Source organism: Meriones unguiculatus, chromosome 2 (assembly GCF_030254825.1).
Source record: "Meriones unguiculatus strain TT.TT164.6M chromosome 2, Bangor_MerUng_6.1, whole genome shotgun sequence".
Lineage (NCBI taxonomy): Eukaryota > Metazoa > Chordata > Mammalia > Rodentia > Muridae > Meriones > Meriones unguiculatus.
Genome location: NC_083350.1, coordinates 189,065,359 through 189,085,328, shown reverse-complemented (window position 1 = coordinate 189,085,328; position 19,970 = coordinate 189,065,359). Strand labels below are relative to the sequence as shown.

At 51.8% G+C, this 19,970-nt stretch overlaps 1 protein-coding gene across 5 annotated transcripts in view; it reads left to right on the top strand.

Annotated features, from left to right (window-relative positions):
• Fhip1a (FHF complex subunit HOOK interacting protein 1A) overlaps window positions 1-19,015 on the top strand; it is a 215,468-nt gene extending 196,453 nt beyond the window's left edge. For all 5 annotated transcript variants that reach the window (XM_021652496.2, XM_060378515.1, XM_060378513.1 and 2 more), the window contains 5 exons: window positions 3,576-3,766; window positions 6,182-7,276; window positions 13,233-13,411; window positions 13,708-13,846; window positions 17,941-19,015. In XM_021652496.2, coding sequence (XP_021508171.1) covers window positions 3,576-3,766; window positions 6,182-7,276; window positions 13,233-13,411; window positions 13,708-13,846; window positions 17,941-18,194 — 1,858 coding nt within the window. In that variant the 3' untranslated portion in view covers window positions 18,195-19,015. The remainder of the gene's footprint in view (window positions 1-3,575; window positions 3,767-6,181; window positions 7,277-13,232; window positions 13,412-13,707; window positions 13,847-17,940) is intronic.
• Window positions 19,016-19,970: the final 955 nt, after the last annotated feature.

Below are 19,970 nucleotides of genomic sequence, written 5' to 3'. Positions count from 1 at the left end.
ACTTCAAAGGAGCATTCCATTCAAGTGTTGATTCAAGTTTCTCCTTTGGCAAAGTGTCAGAGGGAAAATTGAAATGAGAGATTCACAAAGAGAGGGCAGGCCAACCAGTGAGCAGAAGCCTCAGGAGAAACCGCTGCTTCCCCTGTGTTCGGCTGAGGGAAAGTGCAGACAGGGAACACTGGCTGGGCGGCAAGGCAGGACCTCTGCTCCGGGGACTTCCCAGTTCTGGCGAAAATCAGTTGCCAAGGCCTTGGCTGCCATTTCTGAGTGTTCCTCTTAGGGTGGCTTTTAATCAGGTTTGTGGACTCCTTGGCCTGTTGTGCAGACGGGGCAGCTTTGCTTGGGAGGCTGTGTGAGCAGAATTCTGTCTTGCAAAGGAGTCGGACAGTGACGGAGGTCGGCAGCCAGCCTGGGAGCGAGGGAGAGGAGGACGTGGCCGGACGTGAGTATCTGAAGCTCACTGGCTGCTCGCCGTGGTCCGTCTGTTTGCGTGGCTCAGTATCTTCGCTTTTTGATTTAGTTGTTTCCTCTTCAGTGTATTATTGGTAAGTGCTATGTGCTCTCGTCACCACTTGTTAGTCACTGACTGGTCTGAATGGTGGCTTATTCCTTAAAAACGTACTCTTTGAGAATTTCATACGTGTATGTAATGTGCTTTGATCATATCTACCTCGCCCACCTCCTCCCACTCCGCATCCCATGTTCTCCTTGAAGTTCATATCCTTTTTATGTGTGATGGCTTATTTGAATAAGTGATACCCAACGAAAGGTTGGAGAGGGTTGAGGAAGTAGCGAGTGTGTGGCAGGCACAGCACTTTTACCCTGGTGTGTTGGGGAATGGCTTAACCTGGACATTTAAGTACAGCATTTCTCAGTCTGTGAGCTGTGTGTGGGGTAAAGCTTGAACCCAGTACTCATGGACCTGAAGCAGGAGGAGGATGCGCTGGAGGTCAGATTGGCTCCACAGTGATGTGAGGCCACCCCGAGAAGCACAACATTTCTGCCAGCCGATAAAAACGTGCAGAGATCTATAATTATTTCTTCCTGATTTAAATAAAATCTCTAAACAAATTTAAGTGCCATGGAGTCAAAAGATGGCTTAGTGAAAACTGCCTGTGCTATGACTTTTCTGCCAGCAACAAACATATTATCTTCATGTTTGTTGCTTGAGTGTCTTTTAGCATACACTCTGTTCCGGATTGTTCTTTCAAAAAGCTGGAAAGACACAGGGCCAAGGTGCGGTGTGTCTTCTTCTCACCCTTGATTAAAAAACCCAACAGAACAGTGGCTGGGAATACTAGGGAGGTCACTCACTGGGGTGGCTGTCCCCATTTCTACCCCATAAAACCTTTGCTTAACCCAACAGGGATCTCCCTTCATTTTATTTATTTAAAAGGAAATTCTTAGGTTCTGCTGAGAACAGGCATTTTCAAAGTTGTGCATTGCCAACTCTTTCTTCTAAAATAATTTCAAGCTATCCACTAGTGGTATTTGATAAATAGCTTTATTAGCTTTGATCCAGTGCTCCATTTTTTAAATACTTCAAACAAAGAGTAGAGGCATGTATATCAGTTTGAGTCATGAAATATGGTTGGTTTGAGCTGCAAGCAGGCATTGAGTTCGTGCAGTCTAAAAAACACTGATGCTGTTGATTCTGTGATAGTTAGTGACCCAAGTGAGGACACGAAAGTCCCGAGTAATCTATGCTGCTGCAGGCCTCAGTGGCTGGGAAAAGCAGGGCTCGTGTCAGTGTTTCCTGCTGTCATCTTTGCCCCTCATATCACACCTTCACCCCCTGCAAAACAGCTGCCTTCCCTCCCCAGGGGAGCTTCATTCAGGATCTTCTTTCTCCCACCATGATCACGTGTGTCCGCTGCGGTATCTTTCCTGTTCTCTGCCTTTCTCTGGGTGCTGCCTTACTTCTGTCACATCCTGGTCCTGGCTGCCTGTGGCCGCAATCCGCTGTCTCCCCTCTGTCCAGCTTCCCTGGGGCAGCTGGATTGCCTGTGATTCTCTCTGAGTTCCTGCTGGGCTATCTTCAGACAGAGGTGAGGAAAAGCTTCTTTCCATTGTCACCCCAATTACCCAGGCATCAGTCCAGAGAACCCTTATGAGAAAGGAAGTCTTTATTTCTGCCCACACCATCCATCCGTGCTCCTGTGAGGGTCACACACAGGTCTCCAAGGAGCCAGAACACACTGTCTCCGTCCCTGTCCTCCCTCCCCCTCGGTGCCTTTGTTCTTGTTGCTTTCAAGAAATAGCTTATGAGAGTAGATGCTGCCACCAGAGGTGACTGGTGGGGTGAGTCCGGTCTTAGAACTGGCAGTGTGTGTGCCCACGAGGGTGGAGGGCACAGCACACTCCTCCCTAGCTGACAGGAGTTTAAAGTGCTCAAGAAATGGCTTGATTTGGGGAACGCAGCGAGTCTGTGTTCTACACCTAGGAGTGATCGTGAAGTGATCACGCGAATGGATCAGGGGATGGAATGTCTCTCTCCTTGACTCTGGCTCCTTGACTCAGGCTCCTTGACTCCGGCTCCTTGCAGCAGACGGGCCATTAGAACAAACTTGGCTTTTCTTCATTGGCCTCACCGGGAGATGATGGGGCAGCTCCGTGACTGCAGGTCCCTGGACCTGCGAGCCGCGCCTTTTGCCTTTTGATGGGCTCCTGGTCACAGCTCGTGCTCCTTTGGCCGCCTCTTTCTGGGGCTGAACCGGGAAGTAGAGCACTGGTTCAGCTAAAGGCCGCAGTTGCTCAAGCGGGAGCTTAGGCTTCTGTGAAACGCTCCTGCTCAGGGTCCTCCAGCCTGGCTCCTTGTTGATGACTGGTGGGTGTTTCTTGTAAGAACAGGCAGCCACTGCACACACCCATTCTGCCCTCAAAGCTCACTAACGTGCTCAGCTGGGCCTGAAACACAATCGGATTTTCTCTTCCCTGGTTAACACGAGGATGCTTTTGGTCACCAGTCAACAGTCCAGGGCGCCCCGCTGAGCTGTTAGGCCCCATCTTCCCTCCTGGTTGTGGAGAGCAGAAGAGGCTGTGGAGGGTTTTGGCTCCTTCGCTTAGAGCCTATTGTGAGTCCGTTTTAGGGATCCTAAGAGTGCCGAAGCAGTCCTTGCTGTGTTAGCACACATGCTGAGGGGAAGAAACTTCTGTGATGCGAGAATAACAATGCTTCCATGTACAGGCAGTGGAGGGAGAGAAGGGCTCTGCCCTAGAATAAGGATCTGGGAAGCTTCCCTGGAGGAGGTGGTGCTTCCGTGAGAGGGAACTGTCAGGCAGAGAGGGGAGAGGCTGCAGCTGGTTGAAATGCATGAGGGCAATGAGATGAGGAAGGCTGTGGAGAGGGCTACAAATGTCCTGAAGAGAACAGTTCTGTCAGAAGGAAGAAGCTCTTAGCCTGTTTTTAAGCAAGGTGGTGGATAACCGGCAGCCAGGGCTGGGTGGTGGCCTGAGGGTGGGGAGAAGATGTGAAGGCCCGGCTTGTGGCTACTTAAACTGTTTCAGGGTATCATTTCTGGTCGTGGTGTTAGGGCATCACAGAGACAGTGAATGCTGGCTTTTTGTCATTTCAGGTATCTGATCCCCTGCAACCACATGATGCTGAGTCAAAGGTGGGCTGTGAAGGAGAGAGACTGTTACTCCGTGTCTGCCGCCAAGCTGCTCGCCTTGACCCCTGTTTGTTGTGCCAGTGGCATCACTGTAACACTTGGGAACCAAGAAAGGGACTATATTCTCTGGTCAAAGTGTGCACTCGATGGTCCAGGTGGGAACACGTTTAAACATGCCACATGCATCTGTCCCAGCATCACGTGTCTTCCTAGGTAGACAAAGCTGGAGTTAAAGAGCAGTTGGATCCTTTTCCCACATCATAAGGCAGTATAGAGTCATGTTACTGTTCAGGAGAGCACCTGCCTTCACCTGGGCATTTTTCACGGATTTTTATTTCACATGTTCTTTCTAGCAGTATCTTTAGAGTCCAAATATAAAAAATGTACTCACATGTCTTCTAAAGCAGAATGTGTTATGGATGTTGAGTCTATAGCCAAGACAGACCTGCTTTTTAATTTCCAAAATTCAAAATTCAGACGAAGCGTGATTTTCCAGGACGTGCCAGCTGCTTTGTCTGTGCAATCACACTTAAGGGTGCGAAGAGAGGAGTGCACATCAGGGAGGGGTCAACTTGTTCAAGGCCGTGTAACTGGCAGCTTCTCTGATTGCCTCTCCAATGCGTGTTTCCCTCGCAGCCCCTGCAGTTAGAGCAGACAGGTAGGTGGGCTACAGCTAGCTGGCAGAATCACTGTGCCACGCTTATCAGCTAGAGTCTGATCTGGGCTTTAGCACCTTTCGGGGAAAAATTCTGAAACATTCCAAACTTCCCTGGTTTTTGTAAAATAATATCTATCCCAAAGGACTGCTGCAAGGACCATGAGTTTAGGCTTGCCCAGAATATAGCCACCGCTCAGGAATCATTCCTAGGAGTAGTTTGACGTCTTTGTATTTGAAGGGTATAGGAAAATGGCACTAGCCTTCTAAAAGCAGAACGGTGAACAAGGAGGTGTGTGTGCATTTCACGGGGCTACGTATATTCTGCTAACGGCTCAAATGTGACCCAGTCTAGTAGAGAGTCCATTAAGAACGGGCTCACAAAGACACAGCATGGAGTGTGGACAGCAGGCCAGCACAAGAACCATCCATGGCCCCCAACAGCGAGCGCTGGGTGTGCGCCCATCTCTGAGCAGGTGGGGAGTCAGTATCTGTCATATAGGACCATTGACGTCCATGCTAGCACGTACACTATTCTAGACGTTTAAGAAATGGTGGAAGGCAGATTTTTCTCCAAGTCAGTCTTTTCTAAAAATTTCCTTTCCCGGGAAATTACAAACTTAAAGTCAGGTGTTTTCACTGCTATTTCAGTGAGGATGTTGGAACTTGTAACATGAAGTCAGTTTCGACCTTCTCAGCTGGTTTTTCGGCCTGATTGTGACTTGACTTCAAGAGACCATTTAATATATGTCAATATCCTGATTGTTGCCAGCAAGGTAGAATGAGTTAATTACCTTTTCTAGAAGCCCAGGACTTGTCTGCCAGAAAACCTGGCTCTCAAACTCCAGTCATCAGCCTTGCACTTTATTATCAAAATGCAAATCCTTGTAAGTTATTATACTGTGGCAGACCCCACGATGGGACTATTACCGTCGTCTCCGCTTCCTGAGAAGGGCTCTCCTTAGCTCTTGGAGGGAAGTCTGGGAACCCTCCTTGAGGGTTCGTAGTCTTGTTAAGAAATGAACTTAGAAATGGACTCAGAAGGAAACTCAAAGACAATTTAATTAAAATTTGAGAGAGGAACACCAGGACAGGCAGGCTGTGGCCAGGAAGAGAGGATGGGAGGAGGAAGAGAAGGCTGCACCTATCAGATTCCGCACTAGATGAGCACCAGCTTCATGGAGGACATGCAGGGCATGCACGGGGCTGGGGCAGGGTCTCCAGGGGAAGCCTAAAGGAGCCCAGAGTTGAATGGGAGGCCTAGATTTTTGGCCAGTATCCAAAAGAAAAAAAGACAGAAAAGGAGGGAAGGTTATAGTTTTCTAAACATTCAGAAAGGCAGGGAGGCTCCGTGGCAGAGGCGCTATAGGGGTTTGCCAAGGAAGCAGCTTCTAGGAAGGATGAGTGCATCATCTCCGGAAGAGGATGATTGTTCTTCCCATCTCCTTTGCCCATCCTGTGGGGGTGTTTGACAGGTCCAACCACGCCAACTCTTCAGGGGGAAACAATAGTACATAAAGTTCTGGTTTCTGGAACAGATCAGAATGTCATGTCTCCACCTGGGGCAAGAGATATTTACATGTTTTGACCAGGAGTCCTGAGTGGTGAACAAGCCAGTGCTTCCCTTTAGAGTGTTGCCGGGAAATGGGAGGTGGTCTCCAAAGCTGGGGGTGGTAGAGGGGACTGTCCTCACAGGCCCTCAGGCTGTTTCCTCACCTCACAGCATCACCCAATGGCCAGCACCTGGCCATTTGGTTTTGTGTCTTCTGTGAGGCTGGGGTGTCTGTCACTGTCTTTTCCTTTTAATTCAGTTTTTCTTATTCAGAAATAATTTAATCAGCCATTGCTAGGCCTAGGCTGGTACTGGGCTCTCTGTGCACACTCCTGCTCACCTGGTGCTGTCTTTCCTGCACAGGCCCCGAGGAGGAGCAGCTGTCCCCGGAAGTGCCCTGCCCACCTTCTTCAGCTGCCCCTCCTTGCCCGCCTGCCCCGGCAGCCTGCATTGTGGAGTACGGGAAGGCCCTGGACATCAGCTACCTGCAGTACCTGTGGGAGGCCCACACCAACATCCTGCATTGCATGAGGGACTGCAGGGTGTGGTCAGCCCTCTATGACGGGGACTCGCCTGACCCCGAGACCTTTCTGCAGGGCCTGTCAGAGGAGGGCCAGGAAGACTCGGGCCACCCAGAGGCCATGCTCCGCCAACAGCCTTCGAGGACTCAGGGGCAGACAAAGGGCCAGTCGGAGCTGGAATGGGATGACAGCTATGACACCGGCATCTCATCGGGGGCTGACGTGGGCTCCCCTGGGCCCTATGATGGTGTGGATCCCCCAGTGCCCCCAACACCTGCCGAGCCCCCCAAACACATCCAAGAGATGAAGAAGAGCGCCATCCTCCTCTTCAAGGGGTCCTACATCGAAGAGGCAGACTTTCAGGATGATGTGATGGTGTACAGGCTGTGTGCCGAGAAGGACTCGGAGGACGCCAGGGAGCCACAGGGGCACGCCACCGCCCCACCAGCCGAGGCCCAGCCCAGGGCCCACAGTCCCTCCGTGAGCAACGGACCTCTCTTTAGCCCCAGTCCTGAGGCCGAGTCACAGCCCAGCAGGGAGAGTTCAGACCTGAATCAGAACGCGTTCTCAGAAGCCAAGCCAGACAACGTACCTGAGGTCGCCTTGGAGTCCGACTTGGAGCTGAAAGCCCCCACGGTTGAGGCAGAGCCCCAGTCAGACCTGCTGGTGGCCAGCACGGAGAGTGAAGATTTCATTGCCCAGTACAACCAGATGGTTCAAGAGCTGGATTCTGGCACTGAGGGCCTGATGGACCCCTTGCTCCCTATGCATCATGAGGAAAGGAGAGGAGGATGCAAAGTAGAAGAGGAAGATGATTTCGACTCCCTCATGGCAGATGCTCCTGCTGTGGAGCCCGGGCCATCCCCATTTGGTGTGGGAGAGGACTCGGCCTTTGCTAGCCACCATCTTGCCAGAACTCAGGGCACCCCATTCACAGGTGACAGCCTCACGTTGCTGTGTGGTTTCAGCTTCCGAGAATGCTTGTGCTATGGCAGAGGGAAGTGAGCGAGAGTGGTCGTGAGTGCTTGTGCTACGGCAGAGGGAAGTGAGGGAGAAGTGGGCGTGCCCGTTTTCTAACAGGGTGAAGGGCCTTGCCAGGAGCGAGGGGCAGTCTTGTTTTGCCCTTCCCACTTTGATGGACTTGTATAGCAAGTGAAGGCTTTAAGTTGTGCTCTGCATTAACTTCTGAGGTCCTGATGAAGTAATAGGCCTGACAGACCACACAAGAATGGAGTCATTATTTAAAGCTGCATTTTCTTGAATTTCTTTTTCTCCTAGCACCTACTAACACGTTGTTAAAAAAAAAAATCTGTGTGGGTGAGATACTTGTGTTGTGCTGTGTACCCAATGCCAAGTACTGACATCATGCTTGACAGGCTTCAAGGACAGCTGGGTGAGGAGGCCGTTGAGTCCAGAGGGGCTTTTGCTCAGGAGGAAAGCCTGGCCACCTCAGCACGAGGCTAGGTCCACACGTCCGGCCGCTTTCCAGATGCATGCTCTCCAGTGCTAACACAGCGAGGAGCGCCTGTGGAGGGCCCGAGGCTGGGCAGGGCGTGAAGTCCGCTGACGATGGATGCCAGGCAGCCTGAGGAACGGTCTGGAGCTGTAGCAGCATGTGGAGGGCATCCCACAGGGCAGAGCTCAGGAAGGCTGCAGTGAGATGCCTGCAGCCTTGAGCAGCAGAAGTCCTGAAGAAGCCGGAGACACAGAGGGCCACACCTCGGCCTTGGGTCACAGCGGCTGTGTCCTGCTCTAGTGGCTTGCCGGGCATGGGGCTTGGACACCCTCATGTCCGAAGGGAAGGGCGCTGAGAGGAGGACGAGCACTGCCATTGTTCTTGCTGGTGGCAGAGAATCGTCCTTTCTGGCAGTGGGGAGTAGCTGGGGAGGAAGGACAGGGTACCCACCTTCCGGAGCCCCCATGGACAGATGAAAAAAGTGCTCTCCAGCCCAGTCACAGAGACCTGCTGAGATTTCAAGGGCTCCCCACTCCTCCCTCCAATATTTATTCATTTATTTACTGATGCCTGAAGATGTATTTAAACAGGGAGAAAGCTTTTAATTCCACAATCATCAGGCTTGAGCTTCTAGCTGAGATAACATTTCAGTGTGAAGAAATTTTAATTAAAATTCAACCAGTCAGTCAATCATAAGTTAAAAGGATTAGATCATCTTAGGTTCCCCAGTTGGTAGGGGAAGGGACAGAGCTGGGGGGTCTGAGTGAGGGAAAGGGGTGGAAGGAAGCGGCCTGTCCTCTTGGCACACTAGACAGGAAGGAGGCCCAAAGTCCTGCAGCCTTTCTGTAGGCACTGGGACTGAGTCCTGGCTAATGAGGCCGCCATTTAGGGTTCCGTCTTTCTGACAAAATGATTCCATCCCTGGGAAATATGCAAATTGAGGGAAGAAGTAGCTCTCGTTGGGGACAGCACAGAAAATAGCATTTTATGACATCAGTGTTGGATGCGCTGTCAGCCTGAGCTGGTGAAATGCAAGTTCCGTGGTACACAAGGATCACCATAAGAAAGCCTTTCCCCCCATTTTAGAGCGTGTACACAAGGAAACATATCTTTCCATGTGTGAGACCTGAGGTTTCCAAGCTTCCAAATGTGGGCTGAGGCGTTAGCTCCCCTTTCCCCTCTCCCCAGAATCATCAGGAATCAGCAGCGGAAATCAATTCTGCTGAGGTGAATTTGCTTCCTAGAAAAATCATAGTATTCCATTTTTCTAATTTCATTTATTCAAGAGTCCAACAACTTTTTATTGAACCTGTAATGTTTGGTGAACTCTATGCATAGGACCTAAAAACACAGAACATACAATAATTCAGAGACTCCAGCAAAGACCTTTGTTTTCATTGAGTGGTGGAGTCAGCCATTGTTGGAAGGGAGCCCAGGGCAGGAAGGAGGAAACATCACACACGGGGCTCCGATGGTGAGGCTTGGAGGGAAGCAGCATGGTGAGGCGTTTTCTGGAGAGGCGTGATTAATGTCTGCGTACCCTAGGCTGGGCACTGATGACAGGCTCAAGAATCTAGTAGGGCTAGGGTTGGGAGCACTTCGCCGCGGCTGCTCTCGGGAGCCCGTGTGAAGGGTTGCTTAGCCGGTGGCTGCTCACAGGAGGCTGCGCCCTTGAGAAGCCATCCCAGCAAGGGGCCCCCACACGGCCTGCCTGGAGGTCCTCACACAGGACCTTTCTATGTCTGTAACGTTGAGGGGAGGCTTCATGAGCTGTTCAGGAGTTCCCGGAGCCTCGCAACTGCAGTTAGTGTCCAGTCTTCGGAGCCTTCTCTTTCTCCCGGAAGGAAATGTGTGCATCAGGCTGACAGGGGCCACACAGAGCAACGTGCAGAGTATGGCTCCCACAGGGCAAGGTGGAGGGAGAGGAAGCCCAGGAGTAGCTGGTGTCTGCTAACCTGGGCATTCTGTTTCTAGAGCCGTTTCCTTCTACTCCCACAGGGCAAGGTGGAGGGAGAGGAAGCCCAGGAGTAGCTGGTGTCTGCTAACCTGGGCATTCTGTTTCTAGAGCCGTATGCCTTCTGTGCCACACACATCCATTCGTCTATACATGTATACACACACATATATGCACACATACACACACACACACACACACACACACACACAGGTGTTTACTGCAGTGTTGCTTATAATAGAAAAGAAACAACCCAAATGTCCACCACTAGACCAAACTGCTTATGCAACACTGTAAACAATCAAATATTCTATATTCATTTAGACAGCTTTCTACGTGTGGTATGGGACACTCTTCAGACAAGTGGAAGAGCAGTCTTTACAACAATGGATAGATCATGCTATCTTCTTTAAAAATCACAGTGCCAGCAGACAGACAGAGAGACACAGACACACACACACACACACACAGACAGACGTGCGCACACACACACCTGGGAATCAAGATAATATGCTGGCTAATAGCCCTAGAAACAGGCGGTCCAAATTGAAATACTGACTCCATTATTTATGAGTTGTGTGTATTTAGCGTTCTGCCTTATCTTTAAATGGGATAAATAAATAACACACTTCCTGGGATGATTTCTATCAAGTGAGTCAGTAGAGGAGAAGTACCTAGAGTTCTGGCTTCTGTAGAGCTGGGTAAATGCGTCCACGATGGTTCAGGTTTTACTTCATTACATACATTTCTGTGATACACTAGACTCTGCAACAAGGGCTTCTTCCAGATGACTTCTCACTTTCCACCTTCTACTGTTTTAAAGATGTGTGTGTGTGCACGCGCGCGTGTCTGTGTAATTTTAATCTCTGTTGAAATAGAGTCTAGGTAGGAGGAGAAAGGACTCTTCCTGAGGCAGAGATGCAGATGTCCCCGAGGTTGGATTTGTGAACAGAGCTGAGTCACAGAATCAGTGATAACTTTGTTTTCAGAATTGAGAAACGCAGGGGACAGACTCAGCACAGGAAGCACCTGAGTGTTTGAGAAAAGGATGAGAAGACTGGGGAGGGGAAGCAGCGAGGCTACTGTCTGTGCGAAGATTTAAGTGTTCTCTGTGTGCCCTGCCCCTCGTCTCTGTAGGAGTGTGATGAGGGGCCTGAGGCCCTCAGCTCTGTTTTGCCTCACTGTCTCAGAGGGTTTGGTCCAGTTACTCACTCATTGCTTTTGGTCCTGCGGGAAGGCAGCAGAGCACGGTAGGGAGTTTTGGCCCAAGAGCCCATCTCGTGGTAGGGACAAGGAAGGCCAGGTCCCAGTATTCTCCTCAAGGACACCCCTCCAGTGTCCCATTTCCTACCAGGAGGTTCCACTCCCTAATATCCCACTACCTTCTAATAGTGCCACAGTGGGGACAGGCCCTCAGCAGATGCATGGCCTTTGGGGGACACTGGTGATCTGAACGAGTAGGTGAAGAGCTTCTTGTCCAGGAGGAGAGGGAACACCCTCCACTCCCGGCGCTGCCTGCGGCTTTCTGCGTGTATCTCAGGCTTCTGATTTTCAGATGCTTGCAGTTCCCCAGGCAACTGCTTTTTGCTAAGTCGCTTTCTTTGCTGTGCTAGAGGCCAGCTAAGAACGAAATCAGAATGCAAAGGTTGACTGTAAATACTTTCTGCCGCCATGCCTGAGAATGTGCAGTTGGCATCACTGGTGGAGTAGAACGGCAGTCCGCCGGCCTGGACTCAACATGCTGTCGCTCAATGAAACGCTGACGGTGAACCTCTTCTACACCATGCATGGGGTCTGAGCTGTTTCATCCTCCTGTAGCAGAGCGGAGCTGTACATGTCTCCCTAGTCACCAGGGGCCAGCAGTGTGCACGGCTGTGGGCAGCTGGCTGGGTGCGGACGAGAGTACTGTGTGGTCAGGGACAGTAAGCCCGCTGGGCACATGCGGACCCTGTTCTGCTGAACTGCTACCTGCTTGGTTAAGACTTCACTAAGCAGATGATTTTAACATGGAAGGAAATGGGAGGCAGAGATATCTGTGACTGGGGTGGGCTGAGAGCAACAGACAGACAGACAGGCAGAGGAAACTGGTCCAGGGTAGAAGGCACAGAAAGCAGTTTGAGAAGCTGTGCTGGGTGGCCCAGGGCCCCGGTGACATTTCTGGGGTTCTCAAAGGAGCAACCATTAGTTGCTTTCACTGGGATTTCTGTCTGTGGGGTTTCTGGATGTGTTTGGCAGACCCTCCCAGGTTTGTTTGGCAAGATCCCCAAGGCTCATCAATTCCAGTGGGGTTCACCACCACTTTGGCATAGAGAGAGGGCGAAGAGTCTGCTAAGCTTCCAGGCGAGGGTGCGGCATGTGATGGAACCTCCCGGGTGACAGAAATCCTGACGGAGGACCGTGGCCGGCCCGGCACCCGCCTGTGTCAGTGCTTGGAGTGGTTGTCTCTTCTCGTTTCTCAGAGCCCTTGTTTCCCTGTATGCGCTTTAGCTGCTGCCAGACTTGTGCGCGAGGCATGGAGAGATGAAGTGTGCTCGTGAGTTCGTGCTAATGGTGGTGACATCTTCACGAGGCACGCTTACCCACCGAGGGTGACATGCCTGTTCTAAACACGCCTGGGCCCAGGAGCAGCAGTGGCAGCTCCACTGGGGAGAACACAGATTTCTCATCCATCTTGCTTAAAAGAACGTTTTTATTGCAAAAGTTTAAAACATCTTCAAGTAATTTTATTAATTCCAGATTTATAATTTTTTTTTGTTTTCCTTGCCCTCAGTAAACACATGAACCAAATGCTACCAACTTGAAGCTGAAACAGCTTTTGAATAAATATATATTTATAAAATTTATATATATTTCTATAAATAAATATGTATATTTATAAAGTGCTTTTGATATCACAAGGCGTTGCTGTTGGAGACCTCTGTGTTACACTGAGCCACACTTCCTGAGGTAGATCCCTTCTTTCTCCATGGTCTGAAAGAGAAAATGCAGATACGGAGTTGCTCCCAATAGTCACGTGTCCGTCCGGCCTCTTCATTCCCTCGGCCGCTCCTCTCCCATTTTCCACACTATGACGACGTTTACTGAGGCAACCCCTCTCCGGTGTGTGTACAGAACAGGCAGCCCCTGCTTACATGTAGCTACTTGGGAAACACTGCTCAAACATGTTTGGTTTTCTCTACTAACAAAAGGCTGGTTGCTAGGACACTGCTCGGCCTGATGTCAGCACCAGGAGATGCTGAGCTGTATACTTTGAACACTGGCAGACTCAGGGAATGAAGAACCCGAGCTTTTCAAAGGGTTTTTGTTGTTGTTTTTTTTATAGCTTTCAGAGTTTTACAGGTGGTTGTGGAGTCAGGGGTCAGCTCAGCCACATGGAAAAGCAGATGCGTGTCACCTGTGATCACACACTGGCCCCAGGGTGGCTGGTGACTTGTGGCCGCAGTGACTCTCAGGAGGCATGCCCTGACTCAGTTTCCCCCGTAGGCCCGTTCATCAGCGTGGTGCTGTCGAAGCTGGAGAACATGCTGGAGAACTCTCTTCACGTCAACCTGCTTCTCATTGGCATCGTCACGCAGCTGGCCAGCTACCCGCAGCCGCTGCTGCGCTCCTTCCTCCTCAACACCAACATGGTCTTCCAGCCCAGCGTCCGCTCGCTCTACCAGGTAGCTCGCGGCCTGCTCCTCCTCTCCTCTCCTTCCTCTCATGGCTTTGCTACAACTCGAATTTTCTGAGTCCCACTTAACTGGCTCCCCTCCCTGTGCTCTTCACCTGGTTGTATAGATAACAACCAGGAGCTTCCTTGAGTGTGGTGTTTGGGCATCTTTCCAGGAACACGGACAGTCACAGACAATCCAGTACCATCACAGCCCCTGTAGTAAGGGCTGGCCCTGAAGGCCGTGTTGCTAGCTGGAGTGGAACTGCGCCTGGGGCAACAGCAGCATTCATGTGGTTTTGACAGGTCTTGGCATCTGTGAAGAACAAGATCGAGCAGTTCGCTTCGGTGGAGAGAGACTTCCCAGGCCTCCTTATCCAAGCCCAGCAGTACCTGCTCTTCCGGGTGGACATGTCCGACGTGGTCCCTGCGGCGCCCACCAAAGGTCAGCCTGCTTTGTCCACTGTGCTGCAGAGAAAGCTTACTCAGGCCCTGCTGGTGTGTGTTTGCAGGTGTTCTTGGCACCAAGGAATATTTGTATTTGTGTCCATCTCAGAACAGCCTCTTCCCATGTTCTTAACTAAAGGAAAGGAAAGGCTTCCTGGCCTGCACTGGCCTGTGCCCCCGTGGGGGGTCCGGCTGGCCATCCATTTTCCTAGCTGCGGTGGTTTCAGGAAGGGCGCTGTGTGCGAGATGTTGTCAAGCTCCAATGAGCCATGCACCTGTGGGCCCCAGAAGCACCTCGGGGTGCCTTTGGCCCCTCCCTGCCCCACAGGTGCTGTCTATTCTCTTTATTATATTTTTAGAGCATCTTGCATGAAAAACCCGAATGTGCTTTAGGACCCCAGGAGGTGGACACTGTTTGTCGGGATGAGGAGAAGTGAAAATTATCCTCGGCAGTTCCTGCTTCACTCAGCTCTGGGGAGGGTTAGGTGGGTCGTGGATGGATGGCAGGGAGGGGTGGAGGGGGTAGCCGAGAATGACCCAGGCCTGGCAGCACTGCTGCTTGGCCTTGCTTCTGGCTAGACAGACCTGGTGTCACTGTCTGAGCTGTGATATAGGCCTGGTGAGCACAAATAAATTAAAAGTCCAGTATTGCCCGGGTCTGTCTCCCTACCACTGTCCAGTGTGGAACAAGGCTTCAGAGATGGGGTGGGCAGTGGGAGCCTGTGCCTCAGGCCTACAGCAAGCAGCCGGAAGCAAGACTGGGAATGAGAGGCAGAGCAGAACTCTTGAGAGACGTACACCTTTAAAGGGAGCTGGAGAGAGCCCGGAACTCTGTGTAGCCACTGGATCTGTCTGTATGTTCCCTGGTTGGCCTTGGCCACCCTGCTTCGCTGGCTCTTACGTTCCTAACCACTTTTGGAGGCAGGCTAGGGATGGAGGCCAGGGCCCAGTGTTTGAGCAGTCCACAACTCTGCAGTCTCTGCTCCTTTCCTGACCTTTAAAGAATGGTTTGCTCACCTCTCAGGTACTTTCTGGCTACAGCAGAACTCTGGTTGCCGCAGGCTGCTGGAGTACTGTGAGGCATGTTTTAAAGGAAAGTTGGGCCGGGTACCACTGGTTAAATGATGGGTCGGGGTTTAACCTGCGAGACAGTGAAGAGAGAAGGCAAGGCCGTTGTGGGGGAAGGGCATCTTCATGGCAGGTGGCTGGGTCCGCAGAGTCTGAGCTGTGCCCGGGGCCAGCTCTGCTGCCAGGAGATGACAGAGCGCTCCTGCCCTGCTTCTGAAACCCTGAGCTCGCCTGCAATACCTTCCGCAGCAGCTTTCCAGCACAGCTCAGAGCCAGCCCTGTCTTCATATTGGCCTCTCCCTGCCCTCCCCTTTGGGCGCTGTGCATGCTTGTTGGACCCTTCCTGTGACTCAGGTGCCCGCAGCCAGAGCTGCTCTACATGTGGCTCCTTCACTCCCTGGTGTCCCTTCAGGAAAGCCGACCTCCTTGTGGAGGCATCCAACAGCAGATCAAATGACCACTGCCCTCAGCAGGAAAATGATGGACTTCTGTACTGGCTGCGCAGCCTCCTGAGGATTAGCTACTTTTCCAGCTAGACAGACACACAGACGGATGGCAGACAGGAATCAAGCAGGAAAGAAAGGAAGGCAGGAAGGAAGGAAGGAAGGCAGGAAGAAATAAAGGAAAGAAAAAAAGAAATTCTCCTCGAATGCACTTAAACCACACAATGATCGTGCCACGCCCGGCTTACATTTAAAGGTCCTTTAACTGAGCTCCGGCTCTAGAAGGCTGGCTAGATGTTACCCCATCTCACAGAGGAGACAAACCTGGTGAGGCAGCTCAGGATCATTGCTCAAATCTGCTTCCTGTGACACACTGAAAGGCCTTCTCCTGGCGATAAGCCAGCTCAGTCCACCCCAGTGGCTGCTGGATCCGCCTGGAGGATGTCCCTGTGAGTCTTTAGACTCCTCTGCTGCCCTTCTGACTCATTCAAAGATTCGTGGATTCAAGCTGGGCAGACAAACCTTAGTAGTGGTATTTCTAATTCACAAATCATGCTGGGTAAAAATCCACAAAGCCTGGTTTAGAGAGGAGGGGTGAAAGAGGACACTGGAAACAGGGAAGGAGGCAGCCTGGAGAGGAGCAGGGGTGTGGAGGATGAGGCCCTCTTCCAGTCACTGACTGTTGGCCTCCATGACGCCGGTCCTAGGCTGTGAGTATGCACGCTCTCAGGTGGGCTTGGCCCTTGGAGAGACTGAGGTACAGAACAAGCAAAAGAGCAGCGCGTGGCTGACAGGTTGCCCAGCCTTCTGGAAGTGGGCTGGAAGCAGCGCAGGGGGGAGTGGAGGGGGCAGCGCGTGGCTGACCTGTGAGCAGGAACGCACAGGCTCAGGATGGCAGCTGAAGTGTGCCACAGGCAGTCGGTGGCCCTGTGTATGCGATGCCCAGTGACTCGTTTGCTCCTTACATTAAGTCTGTGAGCTTTTGAGGGTCTGCGGAAGCGGAAGAACAGAGAGGCGGAGCACGCTGGCAGCACCTGTGCTCTTAGCTGTCCCGGTGCGTCTCGAGTTTAATAAGATGTAGGTGAACAGCGACTCGGAGACGATGCTCCAGATGGTGAAGTGTGAGCACAGCGGAGACTCTGGTCTGAACAGGATGCCCGCCAGAGTCGGGGTCTGGGCTTCCTTGTGGGCTTTGATGGCCATGGGAGAGCTGCAGCGCCCGGACCAGTGTGGACGTCAACACTGTCCACACTTTTGTCCACACTCCTGCCAGGGCACGTGAGGGAATTCTGATAAGAGGTAGTGGGAGACGGAGCTCAACAACTTTTCTAGTTCTCTCTGACACCAACCATGATGTGCTTTAATCCAAAGGATATTTAAGGCAGATGAGTGGAGGATTTTTTTTTTTAACACTAAAGACTACAGTAGTGAGATGTGGAAAGTACTATAAATGTCAAGAATTTTTAGTACTGTCGTTAAGCAACACTCTGAAGTGTTGAAAAATGGGGCTGAATTCTAAAACGCAGCCAAAATAATGAAGAGCTTGAATACAGTGATTTAGAAGGAGCAATGAGATCACTTGGGTATGGGGCAGAGGTGGCATAAATAATTCCTACAAATATATGAGGGCAGGAGAGCTTAGGAACTAAAGTCAGGGATACTGAGCCGCTTTAATTAGGAGAACTGATTTAGCATAAAGTGCAAATCAGCCGACTACGTTAGAACTTAGGCTTGTGTCATCTTAGACTTACATAACTGAAAGGAGATGCAAGCTTCTGGGAGCCTTGTTGTGCGTTGGCTTCCGAGCCCTTTCTGACCCCACGGCTGCATGGAACTCCTAGCCCTGTCCTCACCGTTATTTCTGGAGATCTGGGGGAATGGCTCACTCCTCTTGTGTTTTGGAGGCTAGAGGACCCAGCCGGAAGGGGCTGAGGCTTCTGGGAAGCTCTGAGGGCAGAACGACAGCTGCAGAACACGAGGAGCTGCACCCGGTGACCAGGGCTGCCCTGGCAGGAGTGGCTGGCTCGGCTCTGGGTGTCAGGAGAGCAGAGGGGCCATGTATGCCCTTGGTAGATTTCCCATGAGCCCAGTCTCCACTCGGTTGATACCAGTGGAAGCAGGTGCAGTTGAAGCCTGCCTGCCAGCCTGCCCACCCTCCTGCCCACCCATGCACCCATCCGTCCGCTGTCTGACCATCCTTCTGTCCGTCTCTCCCTCCCTCCCTCTAGTCAGGGTTTTGCTCTGTCACCCAGGCTGATCTTGAACGCCTGAGCTCCCACAGTCCATCCCTTGGCCTCCGACAGGCAGGGCGTCAGGGTGCCAGCCCAGGGTCTGGCTGAGTTTCTTGTCTTGCCACAGCTTATGTGTGAGCTTCCCTATACAGGATTGTAGGGACACAGTCCTGTGTGACAAGCTGAGCATACTGTTCTCTGCCGTACAAGCTTGTCATGGAGCACAGGGCTGCCTTCAGGATCTAGTCAGCTGACAAACTGCCCCAGGGCCATGCCCAGCACTACCCACTGGCCCTTCACACACATGCTTTCTATTTCAAGTCCCAGAACTGTCTTCTTTCTGCTTTCAGATCCCATTCAGGAAGGCTCCAGGACAGAAAGTGACAAGTCCCTTCTGGATGGCCCTCCACGTGTGCTTCAGCCCTTCCTGGGCAACAGAGCCAAGGCGGCCAGGGCACCGCCAAGCCTGCCGCAGCCAGTGAAGAACACCATGCTGGCTGCTGCCCTCTTCCCAGAGTTCCTGAAGGAGCTGGCAGCCTTGGCCCAAGAACACTCCATTCTGTGTTACAAGGTCCTGGGGGACTTTGAGGACTCCTGCTGTTAGCTTGTTAAACTGTTTTAACAGAGATTGGTTTATAAGTTACGGTCTTGACTGAATGTTAAGTGCAAAGCTGCTTATGGAAACACGTGTGTCTACTTTGATATTTCCTGGTGATACTTGATTTGTAGGGAGGGTTATTTGTGCGCCTCTCTCTGGCCCGGCCTCCCTTGCTATTCAGAATGTAAATCTTGGAAGCTGGCTATCCTCTGGGCAGGCCTTTTCTGCCCAGCGTTTCCTCTTCTCCTGGGCCTTGCAGGGCAGATGTTCAGCTTGAAGCTCGGATGGGACGGGGCACACACTGGGCTCTGTGCTCTCCGGACACCGTAGGGGGCTTGGAAGCCTGTCAGCAGCCGCACACTGCTGCCTGCCACCCTCTGCACTCTGTGAAACGCAAGAACACCATGGAGCTCCTCCTGCCGCCCAGGGACACAGCATTTGCCACTCGAGTTTTACTTCCAGGACCTGCAGCCTCTCCACACGCGCTGCCTTATGTTGTAGGAAAATCCCCAAGCTCCAGCTGTCTGCCCCAAAATTCACATGGAAGGAATCTGGAATGCAGGGAATTTTTCGCGTTGCTTGAGAGCTGCTGTAACCACTTCAACACAACCAAGACACAGACAGCCTTAATTTAGTAAGATTTGCACGGAATGAAGCATACCTTTGCAAATCTTGGATCGTGGGTATTTATCAGGTGAAAACCAGCCATTACTGTTTGTTTTATGAAAAAGAACATTAACTTGTGAAGCAATAGAGGATCTTCTGTTGGAGACAGACGTAGGAATGGGTGCAAAAGATAAAATTATGTTAACTGCAGCTTGTAAAAACACTGGTTGGTATTTTATTTTACTAATGTGTTGCACTTTGTAGAGAAGTGAGCACTGTTCGGCCCCTGTTGGTTGCTGGGACGGGAAGGCGTACAGGCCACAGGGAGCTTGTGGAGCCCCGTGCCTGCTGGTGACCCCACCTCATGGCCATGGTGCATGCCGGTGTGCAGCTGTGGAGGAGGCCCCACTGGGCACACACTGGCGTCTCGCTACACGCCGGCCTGCTCCCAGCAGCATGGCTATACTTCAGTCATAGCCCTATTACTATCAGGCAGGAAAGACACACACACACACACACACACACAGTGCTATTTATAAATACTAAAGCCCCCTTACGTTCTGGCCCTGGTCCTGAAGTGAGGACACCCTCCCCAGTGGAGGGATGCTAGGCCGAGCTCTCTGTTTTTTGTGAACATACATCTCTGCTGAGCCCAACGGTGATGCCAGTTCCATTGACTGTGCCTCAGGAACACTAGTTTGTCAGTCAGGTCTCTGGTACAGGAGAGCAATGGGGAAAGTAATCAGATTGGAGGCATTGCAGGCCTTTGTAGACCTTGAAGCAGCTTTAGATGGAGGAACGGGGGCAGCCAACCCTGAGATGAACAGCCGAGGAGACCTGGCCTAGCCGGGTGGGCTCTTAGGCGCCGCCTGGCAGCGCCCCTAGGCTAAACCTGCTGATGGAACACTGCTGACTTGCTGTTTGTCTCAACTCAGTCTGCCCAGCCAGGGTGCAGTGGGTGGCAGGTAGGAGGCGCAGCAAACTGGCCTGCTCTTGCCTTCCTGACGTGTGCCCACAGGTCTCCACTAGAAGAGAGAGGCTCCAGCAGGAGAGGAGGGCAGCTAGAGGGACGGCTGCTCCTTCAAGCCCACTTTGTGGGGTTGTTTGTGTGTGCCTCGGCACTGAATGCTGAAGCCCCATCTGCAAATGGTGCTCTCTAGCTCTGCGATCTTCCGC